The sequence below is a fragment of the Varroa jacobsoni genome, unplaced genomic scaffold (genome assembly GCF_002532875.2).
Source record: "Varroa jacobsoni isolate VJ856 unplaced genomic scaffold, vjacob_1.0 contig03202, whole genome shotgun sequence".
Taxonomy (NCBI): Eukaryota; Metazoa; Arthropoda; class Arachnida; order Mesostigmata; family Varroidae; genus Varroa; species Varroa jacobsoni.
This window is the reverse complement of record NW_019214976.1, coordinates 8,027-24,545: the sequence shown is the minus strand read 5'-3', so window position 1 is coordinate 24,545 and position 16,519 is coordinate 8,027. Positions and strand designations below refer to the sequence as shown.

The 16,519-nt window shown below is 39.5% G+C and overlaps 2 protein-coding genes across 3 annotated transcripts; one reads left to right on the top strand and one right to left on the bottom strand.

The window, feature by feature from the left end:
- Window positions 1-231: 231 nt before the first annotated feature.
- Window positions 232-11,096, bottom strand: Yod1 (Yod1 deubiquitinase). Its single transcript, XM_022854386.2, has 4 exons — window positions 9,540-11,096; window positions 6,075-6,340; window positions 5,474-5,809; window positions 232-2,836 (listed from the first exon to the last, which is right to left on the bottom strand). Exons 1-3 carry the CDS (start codon window positions 10,123-10,125, stop codon window positions 5,639-5,641), a joined length of 1,023 nt encoding a protein of 340 aa, XP_022710121.1. The 5' UTR covers window positions 10,126-11,096; the 3' UTR covers window positions 232-2,836; window positions 5,474-5,638.
- An 89-nt stretch (window positions 11,097-11,185) lies between these two features.
- Window positions 11,186-15,476, top strand: LOC111272768 (uncharacterized). Of its 2 annotated transcripts, none has more exons than XM_022854385.2 (7): window positions 11,186-11,797; window positions 12,339-12,451; window positions 12,733-12,897; window positions 13,343-13,451; window positions 13,927-14,052; window positions 14,330-14,502; window positions 14,753-15,476. In XM_022854385.2, the coding sequence occupies exons 1-7, from the start codon at window positions 11,794-11,796 to the stop codon at window positions 15,041-15,043; spliced, it is 981 nt and encodes a 326-aa protein (XP_022710120.1). In that variant the 5' UTR covers window positions 11,186-11,793; the 3' UTR covers window positions 15,044-15,476. The 2 variants fall into 2 exon arrangements, with proteins under 2 accessions (XP_022710120.1, XP_022710119.1); XM_022854384.2 differs by having other exon boundaries at window positions 12,733-12,984.
- Window positions 15,477-16,519: the final 1,043 nt, after the last annotated feature.

Genomic DNA, 16,519 nt, shown 5'->3' with positions numbered 1-16,519 from the left:
TCAGAAGTGTTCCTTATTTGTAAAAGTTGTATGAGTTTTTCCTTCTCAAAGTCGTACTTACGTACAATATATTAATACACTTGTTAGATTTAGAATGAGCTAAATTTTATATATGTGTATATATTGTCAACTGGAAATTTGTATTTGAGGCATTTTAGTCTGTGCTGTTCTATTTAGTTTGACTTGTCAACTGAGAATCCTATCGAAAAAAATAAAGAGAACTTGATCATGTACTATTTTTCATGCTAATGACATTATAAGCAGTACTTTACTTTTATTTTAAGCTGTTCTCTCAATTTTATTGTTATTGCCGTAACGTTCTAGAATCGCCTGTGGCACCGTTCGCATCTTCTTTTATACTGTACTACAGTTTCCATCGCGTTAAAGAATGTTTTCACATAGTTTATAGACTGATGTGTCCAGCCATTTGTTTTTTCACATGCGTCCCAATACTTGGCATATTCTAATTTGTAATTATTGTTATTAATATCCTGATTAGGCCAAATGAGTGATCCAAACAACGCTGCTATCTACATATGCCTTTATAGAATGCATCATGATTATACGGCGCGTTGTCTCTGTCTTGTTTACCATGTTATTTTCCAAAAATCATTGGTAAGAATTATTAAATATAAAACAGTTTTTATTTGCCTTTTCGTGTGCTGCGACATTTAACCACTGATGCAGCACGGCATAACTTAGCAATGCTAGTAAAACCCTTTTCTGGTGCAGTGTCGTATTCATGGCCCTTCCATAACGCTTCTCTACTCTCTTTACATAGAGCTTGATTTAATTCTGTGAATTCATAGGCTGCTATGAACGTGGAATGTACGTTAAACAAGTTACGAATAAACATATGCATTACTACAAAAACACCGTTTCATCCACAAAGCCTTTTAGGGCGAAAAAAGCATGTGGATGGACTTCTTTTCGATCAAATCGATTAGTGCGATGGAAGAGCTCGGATACGTGTGATAAATATATTTGTCTTACTATATGTGTTAAGGTTTTGCATGTAAGTTGAAGTTGAATTTGTTAGAATGTCTGTTGCACGGTACTCAATCTTTTATATATATATATATATAGCAAACAGGGACGGAAGCGATCTTCACCTGCGTTAAAGCAAGCTGTTACGCTGTGACGTGGCCTTAGTAACCTTTCTGGTATCTATCGTTAGTGATTTGAAATAATCCCTAATAAAATTCATCTATCATGAATGTACCTACTGTTTTTCCTGTCTTTTGTCTTTCCTTTTAACTTTGACGAAATAAGGGTACATTTTTTTTACCGTTTTTCAATCGAACTCTCGTTTTAGTTACTGACTTATTCTCATTTTTAAGAAATGGCGAGAGCTTGCGGTAGTTAAAACCCATTGGCACTCTAATGTCGATTCTGTAGAGCTATTTTTCTTCTAACCCTTAAAATATACACATGTGACAACAAACACATTCAGTTTTTAGTTACCGTGGCTGATATTATCTTGTTGCATGATAAAATAAATTTTATTTGCTACTTCGCATGTTCACTGCCATTCCGAAAGTAGATCCATTTGATAGTGTTGAAGACACCTATCCAAAGTGCATGTTGTCTGGATAGTTCAACGGTCGACAATTTATATTTGATCGAGTTCGATTGGATAGGACCCTAACAGCGTTTAGGTCTTGGCTTGTCTTATATCCTAGACATTAACGAACTTTCTAGCGACTCAACAGCATTTGCACTGATCGATGTTATAATATCGATGTATAATTTCCACGGTTTCTTCATACTTGTTCTTTTAAGTAGTTTTAAGTTCTTAACCTAACAACAATAGTTAACAGGAATTATTTTTTCGAACCGAATGCATAAAATATTGCTTGTATCACCCAACCCCTGGACTCACCCGGTCCCTCGAATAGGCATGCAAATCTATTTCTATTTTTAAAAAAAATAATTATTTTATTGGCTGGCATAAATCGAGCTACGGTGACGTCGTATCACTATCTTTAACATATCACGCTGCAGCTACAGAAACGAAAAACGCTGTTGAATATACTGAATTTTATCTCCAAACGTATTTTTTCGGGGAGGGGATCTGACCAACGATATCTTAGGAAGAACAATTAAAGATACGGATATACGTTGTATATTAGACTCACTAATAGGACGAGACAATGTTAACATCGCTATCTATTAACGTAACTTATTAATTTCGCATGACAAAATTAGCCAAGATTTACGGCTGCACTGCTTCGAAAGGGCCACTACCAAGTATTGTTGAAACAAAATTTATAATTGAATATCTATTTTCCAGATTGTGACTGGATTCTCACGTGTTTAGTAGATACGATCTTAGTTAATGCATAAGAGTAACATTGCAGGGCGAGTTTCAGTTTAGTCTCGTAGCCAAAACATGTTCGACAATGGGTCTCTCACAGCTTAGCTGATCGAGTCACCTGAATATGCCCAAAACAGATACATAACGAGACCTTCTGGGTACAGTCAAGATAAGAAATGTTGATGGGCAAAAAGTAGTCAGCTGAACTGATGTTGAAGGTGTTCAAGAATGTATTGAAATTAGCGCAAAGCAGAAATTAGAATTAGTTTTCTTTCATAGCTATGGCAACGATCATCACTTTACTAGTCACTTTAATCACTAGATAACCGAAAATGTGTTCTGTGGGTAGTTACGAGTTGATCTGGTCTGGTTCGCAGTTCATCAAACATGCATACAGAACGTAATGTTCAGCTGTTAGTCGAAAAGTTGAAATAAATATTATGAGGCTGCCGTTATTTTATTTATATGCAAAATTTCAAAGCGTCTCCCATATTGTCTATTCCGAGCACGTACAAACACCTGTAACGACACAAGATTTATTCATCTGATACGAATTGTTTGCCTGTCATCATTCGCAGAACTGTTCATTTAATTTTATACGAGTTCAATATGTTTGCGTGTCCCATTTTATTACATTCAAAAAAACTAAGATTCTACTAGGTCTATTTCTCCTAACCTAAATAACTCTAAACAGATTCCGGCGCTTGTGTATAGTTTACAATTGATACCCGTGCCCGAACATAAAAACAAACACATTTCGCGCCGCCACTTCAACAATGTCACCAGTACGCATTAGCATCGCGTTTGCACAGTTTTACAATAACAAGCAACTGTTACTCCATCTTCGAAAAAGTTACATAATACGTATCGAGTATACGCTTGAATCTAGTTAGTTAGGCTCTCTTTACCGGGCACAATAGCAATCGTTCGAGCGTCAGAGACAAACTTTCTGTTCAAAGTTATTAAACATATTGTTTTTTGCTCCTGATCAGCCAATGGATCAATCTGTTCCACAAGGTTATAAATTAAATTCGCACATTTCGTAAATTTGCACTCGGCAAATAAAACATCGTATTAAACATGTTAACAAATACATATCACATCAACGACACTATCAGAATAGCGATTCAAACTGAGTTGTTGAGGAAAGCATGTCTCATTCGATCTGTCCGCTAGGCAATGACGGCTTCTTGGCCGCTGCCTAGTAGAAGTACGCTGTCAAGTTAGTGACGAGCACGTGGTCCTCATGCGAAAACAGTATCATAATCAATCGATTTGTGTGGGATAACGTTGTAGCTGCCAATGATCGTGCACGGCTCTTTTTCGACTCTGTACTGGACGCGTAGAAAGGCTACAGTTTTTCATTTTCCCGTTGCTTGCATTGCGTGGCAATACATGGTATATGCACAAGGTGTATTAGTTTCGTCTTCTAGCTAATTGAATTTAGCTGTTCATGTATATGAAACTGAGTTTGTAATTTTGCACAAACTTGAGACTCAACATGTACCGGCTAAATGTGGCCATTTTCTAAGGTTTCCTCCATAAGGTCTTTGTTGTAGATCACAGATAACGGTGCACATCGTTGTTGTTTTATTACTATTACTGTTCTAGATAATCATTTTATTGTTGTCCGGCATAGAGCGAAAAGATAGCTAAAAATACAGAAACCCTGATCTCAATTAGCGCGATTGCACAAGCGTTCCTAGCGAGATACGAAAATAACTCCTCTGAGTATCACTTCTAAGAAACTTCAAGAGCCTCGGAAAAACTAAGTTTAGCCAAACGTGTATGCCTTAAAGTGTGCACGTAGACCAAACTCTATTGTACAAGCTAAATGAAAATAAGTCTAATACTAGGGCAAAAATCCTGCTCCCTACAGGATCTACGACGGAAAAGAGGATGACATCTGAAAAAATGTGCTTGAACGCGTTGTTTGTATCTCTTACCCCATCTGCAGAAAAAAGTTAATTTTTCGTCGTGTTATTTACTGGTCACGTGTAATTCGAGTAATGTCATATGTAAAAAATGTTTATCTTATTGATGCCTTTTGTTGTTGCCTTGCAGATTTAGAAGAGGGTGGGAGGAGAGGCAAGAGGAGGGGAGGGGATCATTATCTCATCGGCATACAATCACTATGCATAAGTCAATGTAACGTTTAGCCCAATGTCATGTTGACAAAGCCCACTAGCAAACTGATCATATTCTTCCGAGGCAGATCTATATTGACTGCCTTACATTGGACTGAATTAAGAACGGCGTAATTCATGCACGTTTCGTTCGTCCCTTAAATCTCAAATTATTTCATTGCAAAACTACAAAGCTAGCATATATGATCAATCGCACTAGTTATGGTATTCTTGATTCTTGTTATTAAGTATTTTGTCGTTTAGTTACTCCGAGTCTCCTGCGCTTATATTTTGTGAATACAATGTAGGGGTAATAGGCGAAAATATCGGTACTGCTTTTCAGTGTGCGTTAGAGCCTTTCTTCGCTCCGACGCAACTTCTTCGAGGTACCTCTATGGAAGCGCAAGACCCGACAATCATATTCCCATCAGTTTCGTTATCAAGAATAGAATCTGCTATGAGGATTATGGCAATTAGCAATATCAGTGCGTAAGAATTTAACTGCTGCAATATACTCCGCCCCTTTGAATGAATCTTGTATATAGCTCAGTTATGGGTTTTTGCCCATATGGGTTTATATCCATATTCGTTATCGGTGTATATCCAGATTTACATCTCGTACATAATATTTGTGACTCATCTACTGCATATAAGGTTTGTTTTCGTACACTCATTCACTCATGATGTTCTCGACGGACTCGTCGCTTTTTGTTTCTTTGTTGAATTGCTCCCACCATCAGCTTACGCACACTCGCAAACATGAGCTTTTTGTCTATCAAACATCAGCATTGCATTACTTTCTAGGTCTCGCTACATGTACTTAGTTCACCGGGACGTTAACTCTTAGCACGGGTCTGCTACCTAGGGCTTCGTTGATAATTTTCAAACGCTGTCTTCTTGGAACGGTAGACCCAGCGAAAATCCTCCTCCTCAAACAACGGCGCAACCACTGAAAACCCTACGTCTGTGTAATATTGGCATTTAACTCAAATTAACGCACAGCTTCGATGACGTTTAATCAAATATTCACCGCAAAAGTGCAGGCTAAAGAGGCCAGGATCCGAAGCGATCGTGTCCAAAAACTGCTTGCTAAACTCTTTCTATTTTCATTTCGTTGTGACGTGTGGTGAAAAAGAGCAGATATCTTCCATAGTAAGGATGCCATCATAACAGTGATTGGATGTACTTAGGACGATTACACCTCGTCGAACTTGTTGTGGCCCGTGCTTTTTGCATGCGCCTGAGCACCCGCCCGGCCGACCACACCCCGATTGCACTCAAGGCAACGCAACGTAAAGTTCTGTACATCGGTAAATTGACCGGACCTTTTTGCTTCTTGGGCCACCTCTAAAGCCAAGGCTAAAATCTGTAAAAGGCACAACAAAATAGTTAACAATAGCTAAATATAATGATCTAAAAAAAAAAGTAAAATATAAAGCATTTTGTGTCGCTCGCTTGCTGCTCATACTTAACTGAAAGAACCGTACGTTATAACGATGGTTGCGATGATAAGAATTAATTATAAAAACGTCTACTGAGCGAAGCTTTTCATGGATATATTCATGTATGATAGTTGTCGCGAATAGGATCGTAATTAAAAGTAAATCAGACGGTTGATGCTTAATGCTTACCATGTGATCGTCTGTGCTAAATGTGGTACGAATGCCGGATCCATCGGAATATTCAAGCAATAATGGATCATAGTGGATTCCGTCATAGATCAGGAGTATTCGCTGGCCATAGTTTTCGTCCTCGCCGAACCGATTCAGTCGCTCATTCTGTGTATCGACCGCCACCATTTCCGTTTTGAAGTGCTTCGACAGGATAGCCAACTCTATAGCGCCTCCCCAGTGCTCCTCGTTTAGAATCCACGTGCAGTACTCTCGATTTGGTTTACCTAGATACAAGGATATTTTTTTTCAACAGGCAGCAACAAAGAGAGGCAAACACAAAAAACCTGTTAAACAATGTATTTAATATAATATAAATAATATAAAATTTGAAGTACAATAAAAAATATGGAAAAGGAATTAAAACCTGACCGATTACCGCTAATTAATTGCTGGAGTTATTAACTTGTGGTGTTATTAAATAATTCTCTTCGTATTATGCTTAATGAATGGATCCATCGGAAAGCCTCTATAATTTTCCTAGTTTTTCCCAGCGATTGGTTACGGCTAATCACTGGGAAAACTTAGTTACTCTGCTCTGCTTATCTCGTTATCCTGGTTATCATTCTAATAATATTTTAACATTTTTCTTGGCCTGATTCAGTGTATCTCCATTTTTCCGCAATCGTATTAAATAAGTTAGCGCGGTCCATGTGACGTTCTACCTGAACAAAAAAACTGACTTCGATTCTAAAATGTCCAATATAAAATCGAACGTTTTTTTTTACGTATTTTGCGCAAAACTGGGCTTCAACGTCGCACACAGAGCCAATCCCTTATTGAGACGTTACCGAATTCGAGCTTCGCTTAATTACAGACCTATACAATCGCTTATCGTAATTTGGTTATCCCGGAAATCAATAATACCGCTCTTCCGTTGAAACATTTATATAGCCTCGATACCCCATTGCAGTCTTCTAGCTTTCTTTTTGCGACATTATCGACGCACCCTACCCCTTAAAGTACAACTCAAACAAACAAACTGCTAAAGATTAGATCAAACTAACTGCTCTATATAAACCATTTTTGATGGGAAAACTTGCACAAAGGCACACGGACATGCAACTATTGAGCTGTAGTGTGTGTGTGTGTAGATCGATAATAATTACTTAATACGCAGTCATTACTATTTGTTAATCCAGTACTGTTTAAGTATCATAAATATGAAACATTAATTGGAATCCATTACCGAAGAATTGTAGTATCGACACTGGTGGCATTATGATAATTATAATAATTTTATTTCACTGATTGAGATGAGAATGCTAATACAACCGAGCTAAAAACCCATGCTAACCGTTCAGCGCTAGGAGGTAATCTGAAAACTACTAACAGTATTCTACTCAGTTGAGTACATGAAAACATCTAGGTAATGATTAATGGCCATTAGGTTTTAACCCGCACAAATCTTACGGCAGAGCGCGGTCGAAAAAAGCTCCCAAAAAGTGCTACTTGGGTTCTTTAGAGCAGTTGATCCGAAATTCTCGCGCAAACTTTGCATACTTAATATTGTTCAATGTTCCCGTGTCTTGCTATGGAACGTGTTTTTCCACTAAACTTAAGAACACTGGTAATCGGAGTTCATATCCGTTTTGCGCTGGCCAGGGTCGGCCTATGTCACAATGCTAGCCCCATTCGATACATTTAACTATTTTCTGAAACGAGCGAGTGACTTGGTATCGGGACGAATCTTATCTCAGTCCGGAACACTTTCTCATTTGGTGTTTAGTTAAAATAATTTTACACAAGAAAAACCTATTATAGGAATTGAACGATGCAATGGAAAGCATTGCAAATATCTATATAATATTTTCTAGGCTATAAAGTAACAATCACCGTACAAACAACGCTTCTGTATTAGAAAGGAAGACAGTTTTTTTGATAAAGACTACATAAGCGTTTAAAGGCGGTGGCAAGTTCATGGAAGAAAAATTCTAACGTAATTAATGGTCTACTGAATGAAAGCGATACAATAACGCTGACGGTGAAGAAAAATCGTAATCGTATAAATGAACATGAAATATTATTAAGAATTTAATTTGAACCATTACTTACGATCGATGTGCTATAAATAAGGGATCGAAAAGGCCGTAAACTATATAATAATAATAATAACAATAATCTGTTTCTGACTCTTAGACGAGCATATTTCGGAGTAAATCGAACAGGGGAAAATCTTAAAAATCTATGCCCAGATTGCGTTTATCTACTTTTCGAGACCATAATCTCAAAGCATGCTCAAATATTTTAAATCGAACGCTTTTCACTCTCATTTTCTACATAGGTGATCGTTTGAGAGAACTAATAGCAAATTGGTTAAATTACCCTTCCAGTATTTGTTTTTAGTCTCACATATGCTTATTTTTAGCTTCAAAATGTTTACTGTTACTAATTATTATCTGAAATGCTCTGTCTACTCGGTATCTTTCCGTTTACTTTCTGGTTCTTTACGGTTCGAAATCACGTACTGTTATATTAACATCAATAGTTAGAGGAAAAAAGTTCTCACAGAACAGAATCAACGCAAAGATAAGCATTTTGAGTGTGTGTATGTTGAAAGCACCACCAACGTTTCATGATAACTGGCGGGGCCATTAAATTTGAGACCAATTTAATGGCACAAATAAACTAGGCTAGTAAATACTCATACCTCAATAGAAAAATCATCAGTTTGTTTTGACGAATATGTTACCCGTTTTTCCCCTATGAAAACACAACGCGATGCAACCAACCTGAGGAGTTTTTCCTTCAGTACGTCTGATCTTGTACGCAAATTTGGGATCTCTTCGATATAACACACTAACTAACTATCACGCGCTCCAATGTGTTAGACCTCACGATTACTTCGATGTAAGAACGCTTGTGACGCCAGCGGTATATTGACAATCGCACTGTGAGCTACATCTTCCATGCAGTAATGTTATGGTGACTTGCTAATTTCAGTATCACAAACTAATAAGAAGATTCTAGATCAATAACGAGATGATGCAACAGGTAGTGTCTTTTATTATTGTACAGCCTACATGACCATAGCCTAGAATGGAAAGTCGAAATTAATATTTTCGGGACTTTATCTCTACATTGATCACCTACATGAAGACGCCTCTTCATTTAGAGTTTAGTTTTTATTAGTGAGCATTGCGTTCATTCTGATCCGAAGTATTAACCATTCGAATCGCTGCGAAAGGATACTAAACGTATATTATAAATATCGACAACACGTTAAACCTATGCCATTAAAATGTAACTATGTGACTAAAAAATGTGGTTCTGTTTATACATGTTTTTACAGCTGCTAGACCTCATTTTTACTCCACTATAGACATTTTCCGCTATACTTTTTAAATAACGTTCGGTATAACTCCAGCTTCAAATGTATCTCAACTTCACAACTAATGATATCTAAAAAAAGTGTAAAATGTTTACCTAGAAACGCCTCACAGTACGTGATCGAGTCTGCTGCGACGGCGTCGGCGATAATTTGCCGAAGGTTTGCACCTGCACGCAAATTGAACTCGCCACCGCTAAGAGCGAAGTATATTGACGTGAATAAGCACGAGTTGTTGGCGGGCACCGGTCGACGCAATAGGACCCCCTGACGAGACACTGAGTCATGTCGAACTTCTAGTGAGCTACTACCAATGTCAGAGTTCGCTAACAGGGACAGATGTCCGGAGGCTGCAGCTGGACCAACACTGTTATTAAGCTCGTCAATGGCGGGTTGCGTAGGCGCCACAGATGAGGGCACGCTAGCAAAGTTTTGCTGCCCATTGCCTTCGACAATGATCAACGTATCACCGGATCTTACGTGAGCTTGTTCGAGCGTCAATGACTCTTCGTTGAGCGTTAACGCGGTTGGAGGATAGCCCGATAGGACACGTCCTATCGAACCCCCGGACAATGACAGTAGCACCCCTTTAAGATCTGCCACGGTTGAATCTGATGTGAGACAATCTACTCGATGCTGTCCTTCCTTTGTGCGCACACGAAGTACGATTGGTTGGGAGGACATCGCTCTCTAGAGGAGATACCGTGAGCTTCTATGGGAACAACTAGAGTCTTCCAGAAATTAGCGAAAACAGTCGAGCTATTAACGGATAGTAAAAACAGAGCAACTCGTTGTCGAGATACTGACGGCCCAATATGTTCAAGAAGCAACTCTAGTTTTTAAGATGAGTCCACAAGAATGGTCACACACTTCGATAAATTAACGCATCAGCTTATTTAATGGCAGGCGAAATTATTGAACTAGTCGTTTTTTTCTTTTATAAGCGAATATTATAAACGATATTTTCTCCTTATTGAACTGAAAGGAGTAATCGACTTCCACTATGTATTTTCCTCTATATGCATTTCACGCAATAGGACAGGAGTTGAGTAAGACTGAGCCCCACCGCGCACAATTTCACCAGCAGCGCACTGTTTCCGCCTAATGTCACACTCTACTTGGAACCTCTTGTCCTTTCTGTAATCCGGGCTCGAAGTCCTGGAATTATTCAGCTAGTTTTAGACAAGGTGGCTTTTATTTTCTGGTTTATTTTTATGGTTGCCGTGTCCAATGCTCTCAGCAAGCTCTAATTCATCCTGCGCTTGTACATACGATCGGGCTTTCGTATCTCGACTGAGAGGTTCACGACGTTGTCATGAATGGGGGACAAATGGGAGATCGTTGGGGAGACGTCGTTACATTCGGGTACGTGGCACTGACAAATCTGTACACCGTAGTCATATAATATACACAAAGAACAAATATCCGTCACCCCAACCAGCTCTCACAGTCACGATTAAGCACTGCACCGCGATTCACTCTGTGTCCCTACGACTACTCGAGTCTCTCTCCGTGTGGGTGCAATGTGGACGACTACCAGGGTAATGTTGCACAGACCAACAGCAGCAATAACGCTCACTGACTCAGCCGACTAATACTAAAAACGACAGCTTTCTAATGAGATATTCGCAAAAGGTAAATGGAGGCCGCCATCTTGCATTCCCTGAAAGGGCGAAAATATAACGGGGAAAGGGCATTTGTTTGCGTTTGATCAGGCTCACTAGCACCATTTGCTCAGGTTTAGTCGCGACACCCCGTAAATTAGGCAGTTCATGGAAGTACCACCAGAGAGAGGGAGCAATTGGGGACCATATAGAGGATAGAGCTGGCGAAAACTAAAGGAAAATCATTGAAGGCAGACAAGGCTACCGTGTCTTTAAACAGACCAGTCGTTGTGTGGAGCAACCTGTCTGGACTCGAGAGTCTACCGGGGCAACGCTGCGCTCGCGGAGTTTTCGTTAGTAGTCGGGCAGTTGACCAGCAGCCAGCTGGTCTGGCGGCTAAACCCTTGTCTCGTTATGTGAGCATGTGCATGCAAGATTGTATGCGAGTAAACGTTGCGTTCATGATTCGCGAGCTATTATATATTATAACAAAAGATTTAGTTTATGGGAGAATAAACTGTCGATAGTTGAGTTGTTCGGGTGCAAAAAATAACTGTTGAACGACAGCGGTTGTATGCTGGACGAAAACGGCGCATGGAGAATGATGCAGGTGCTATAAACAAAACGGAAAGACAAATCGAGTGCTCCCCAAGTGTAAAGGTGGCAATTGATTCGAATGTAAATTTGTGACTTGCGAGGCAATCGTGTCGAAAAAGCGTTTGTTGAAAACTATTAGATCACCCGTAAGATGTGTGAGTAGAACCCTGACGTCATCTTTAGATATATTTATCGCCTTACGAATTTTATTTTTAGCAAAAAGGATTAAAGTACGCTGTAGAAAAATTCGGATCTCCAGTTAAGCCTATGAAGCATATCTAATGTAAGTAATCTTTAGGTGATGCGTCATTAATAACCACTTTTTATCACTTGAATTAATATGCAAGCAGATAGCTATGAATATCACCAGGCAGCTGTGTTGGTTAGGTTTAAGATTTAAGCATCGGCTAACGCTAGGTAAATATGCGTGCTTATAGGGATAATAAATTATATTTCGACAAATACATTGTCAGTAGCTTCTGGACAATTTATAAGAGCGAACTGAGTGGTTTTCAAGAATCGGCCTGTGCCATGACTGGTTTATAACTGAAGCAGAAAGAATCGCGAAGGATCAGGCAGTATTAGTTAAAACCGTGTCCTAACCTGAAACAGTAACTGGATAACGAGACATATAGGCGAACGATATATTTCGCGGTCAAACTTAATCTAATTTACGATATTTTGATTGATCCTCAGCGCGGCGTAAACAGGCGCTTACATCAGTCAAGGATTTATCACCATTGCCGGAAATTGTTCCAGTTTCGGCCAAGCGAATTCGTCGGGGGGCTGCCGATCGGAGCAGAGAAAAGGTACCGTTTCCCAGAGAGATCGGACATGAAATGTAATCCGAACTAGTTTTGCTAACAAACCTATGAACACTGCTTCTGTGTTTGTTCGTACTTGTCCATAAGATCGAGAAAACTTCATGGTTTCTATAGAATTGTGTTCGACCAATAATCAATAATTCGCTTCATAATCACGAACGTTTTTGTGTGTTCCATGGCAGCTGACGCACTTTAGTGCCCTTGATCGTGCGTAGAAGTCGATCGGTGTGTACTAAAAATATAGGCACATCGTAAAATATTTGCAGGTAAAAAGCTATGTTCGTCTGCTTCAACGCAACATTTCGGAGGCTGACAAACAGAAGATTAATTTGCCGGCTAAAGGAATTGCTATTGGGGGGCGTGGCAAAGAAACGGGGCCCGTAAGAAAGCCCGGCGGAGGCCAACATCAGAGATCAACCAGCCCCGCTCAGGTAGTGACGATCACAATTCGAGATGACGATGGTAAACCAGCTAGTGCTACCCAGACTCTCAGTACTCCTTTGCCACAACCGCAAATGGTAAGGCAAAGAGCGAGTAAACTCATATTTATACAATTAAATGATGTGGCTTTTTTTGGCCTCGTTACAGAACCGGGCTAGACGGGTTCTTCAAAAGGGGACGTGGTTGTTTCACTGAAGGCAACGTATCATATTCTATTTAATAAAACATCGCATAATTTCCATTGTTCAAAAAAAAAAAAGATTCACTACGACAATGGGAAAGTAAAAATGGAGTTTGCATATTAGCAGTGCCACACAAGTTGTTATGCTGATATTGGATTCGAATTCGTCTTAGTCAGTGTTCTCTAAGTGTGCATACGCAGAATGGTTTGCAGCCATGCTAGTTATCAAGCGTAATTGTCTCGGCCGTTTTCAGGCTCGCGCGAGACGTTCCGTGCGTCAGTACGTCGTGGTGGACTATTCGAAACTCCACTTCGGTTCGACGGAAGGACCCGAAGAAGAGGAAGGCCCCACACAAGAAAGAGGTTGTCATTTTCATCTATATATAGGGTTTTGCCGATAATTACGAGCTGACGATCTGAATAATATTTACATTAGCATATTATGCTCATTAGAAAATTTTAATGCTACGTTTTAATACTGTTTATTCGTATAACATCGATACAATTGGTCAAATGTTAGTTGTGTGACTTAAAGCACTTTTCATCTATCACTGTCAAGAGGTCAAGTCAAATATCCCATATTGCTAATAGGCATTGATTGTCGAACGTGAGTAAGGGTCTAACAGCTGAAGAACGCCTAAAATCGATCAGATAAATATAAAGCGAGAATGGATTTAAACACGTTTTGCTAGTTTCTTTAATCGTGTAATTTTTCCTGATTAGATTTCGTTCGGATTGTGACGGTCAGCGGAAGTGGAACTTTGTCGATCATTTTCCCCTTGACCTGAACGTAAAACACAATGACGCTTTATCTAACAAATAGAAATTGTTAATTTAGAGGGCTGGCAAACGGCGCCAAAGTTCGTACCATCAACAGGTAGCGGCCCACGAAGAGGGCGTCCTCTTAAAGTGAGCCCACAGACTATAAAAGCAGGTGGATCGAATTCTAAGCTTGGCACTAACGGTAGGTTAATTTAATCACTGCATTTTTGAAATTAATAAGAAATTATTAAGTAAGTTAAAGAAAAAACGAATTAAAATGATACGCTATTTACGTGTAGGATCTTAGACGTTTGTCGAAATTCTGATTGAAATGTGTATATTGTACTGATCCATAACTAAGACATCACGTACGTCGAGTTTGTGTATTCTTATTACAACTCATGAAATGAACGGAATTGCTTTTAGTTTACGTTTGACTCTAAACACTGAGAGAGCTTTGGATTTCTTTTATCCAAAAGGGATCGGCACCTTCATATGTCGCCGCTGTGATTTAGGACACGGGACTGTAGAGGAGTTTCTCAACCATTTCGAAGCTGCACACTGTCCAGATCTGACGGATGAGGAGTTTCGACAAAGGCTATACAGTAATTCACATTTCTGCGGCCGGTGCGATTTCCGCACAACAGAAAAGGTTCCTGATAGTTTCGTTTTAGATAAAATCGGGGTGCCGATATAGATGTCTATGAATGACTGATAAATAGTATTAGCTAATTGTTTGTTTTTTTTTACTAGTTTATTCATGAACGTAGCTAAGGGTACCGCTTGGAGGTCGAGCATTCGATTAGATTCACTGGTTAATACGTGATCGAAAGCTATCGCTCTTACAAATCGCAATGTCGCGTATTAACTAAAGCCTGGTCGTTTGATTATGATTATTCTAGGCGGAGTTAGAGAGCCACGAGCAACAACATAATCTGCAACCTAATCCGTTAGTGTCCAAATGGCGCGGTCGTTACCATTGTCCCAACTGCGATTTCAGCGCCACTAATGCAGTCACTCTTACCCATCATAGTAAAACACATAAAAGGTCAACAGTTTTGAACGGAACAACGAAGGCGACTGAAAGCGTGGTTTTTACCTGTGCCGATTGTACAGCGCGCTTTTCCGATCGTGAGGACGTCCTTCGACATCAACAGCTGGTGCACGGCCGTGGTTCTCTGATAGATTTGTGAAAGTATCCACCAGCTGCTGCTGCTGCTGCTGCTGGTGGAAACAACAAGCATTGCAACTTACGGCGAGAAACCTATTTTGGTTATAACTGTGCTAAACGGACGAGAATTAGCACATTGTTAGTGTGTCATAACGGGTCCTATGAAGATTTCACCTGATAAAGTAATTAGCGGAGTGCTGCGTAGGGAACGATGTAAGTTCGAGAAAGACTTGGTAAAACAGAAGAATCTGTAACATGAATCAAGCGGAGAAATTTTTTTTTTACACACAAACTCGCTACCTACAAAAACTCTAAATACTATCCGGCAATTGCTCAGAGGATGCTACGCCACCACCGATTGAAGACGCTGTTGTTCGAAGCATTTGTCCGCTATAGAACGCTGTTATTAACGGACTATACTAATCACCGTATAATAAAGTGCTAATTCCCTAATATCTTGGATCGCCTATTCCATCGTCGGTGTTAGAGATCATTGAGTGGCGCAGCAAGTAACAACGAGCAAATAGGCAACGAAGCGAATAATATGGTCTTGGTTTTCAATTAGGAAAAGATGTTATCGTCTTACTGTAAAGATGGCAAATGTAGTCATTTGCAGCTTAACATGTTCCAAGGGAAAACTGTCCCGAAGTTCGTTGCCTATTTGATTTTCCCAGCATAACGATAAGGAAGCGTATTCTACATTCTGATATTTCCCAGGAGGAACGCTTTCCCAGGACGAACGCTGTCCCAGGAGTGCAGTGAGACTATCGATAGGTATGATAAAGCATCGAAGACTAAATGAACATCAAACAGTTTTTTTTTGTATACCAATGTTTAACAAATGCAGCTATTATTACTGCGTGAACAAGTCCTCGGAATCACCTCCAGCCTAAAGGAGTTAAGGACCTATGCCCATTAGATGAGTTTTGGGATTTTTCCAACCCTCGTATGAAATCGCATGGCAAGCACTTAATTAAAGCTAAAATTTGAGCCAGCAATGGCCGTATGTTCCTGGTACGTACTCGGAGATACGTAGTGATCGGCCAGACTACACCACTAACACCTGAACGTGTCGGTCCCTAAATATACTGCTATAGGTTTATGTTCTCCATTTTTCTAATGGTGAACTTGCATCTGAAAGGAGAGTTTGCACGTATACTTCGGTATCGGCGACGATCACGCGTCAAATACATGAATCTTCGATAACGTTTTCTAACCCCAGCTATGGTTTAACAGTAGATTGGACAAGCCACAACATGGTTTAATTATACGGCCGATTAGTTTCGTCAGTAGTGGAGAGGGAATATATTGAGTTTTTCTGTGCTGATATGAGTTTGAAAAAAAGTTTTGCTATATTTTCTAAAGCATAGAGTAAATAGAAAATACAAAAGTGTTATACTTAGTATTAAAAAAAAAATGCTATTATTTCCGTGCCATGTACAGTAAAAAGCGAAATCAATTAAATCGAACCTTACACCTGGGAAAACGCATCGAACAA

Bases quoted from the DNA above. Each gene is read 5' to 3' on its own strand.
- Yod1 (XM_022854386.2), bottom strand. From the start codon at position 10,125: ATGTCCTCCCAACCAATCGTACTTCGTGTGCGCACAAAGGAAGGACAG. The intron at 6,341-9,539 runs GTAAACATTTTA...CCTTGTATCTAG, and splicing joins GTACTGTGAGGCGTTTCTAG to GTAAACCAAATCGAGAGTAC. The intron at 5,810-6,074 runs GTAAGCATTAAG...TGCCTTTTACAG, and splicing joins TTAGCACAGACGATCACATG to ATTTTAGCCTTGGCTTTAGA.
- LOC111272768 (XM_022854384.2), top strand. The intron at 12,452-12,732 runs GTACCGTTTCCC...AAATATTTGCAG, and splicing joins CCGATCGGAGCAGAGAAAAG to GTAAAAAGCTATGTTCGTCT. The intron at 14,053-14,329 runs GTAGGTTAATTT...TTTATCCAAAAG, and splicing joins TTCTAAGCTTGGCACTAACG to GGATCGGCACCTTCATATGT.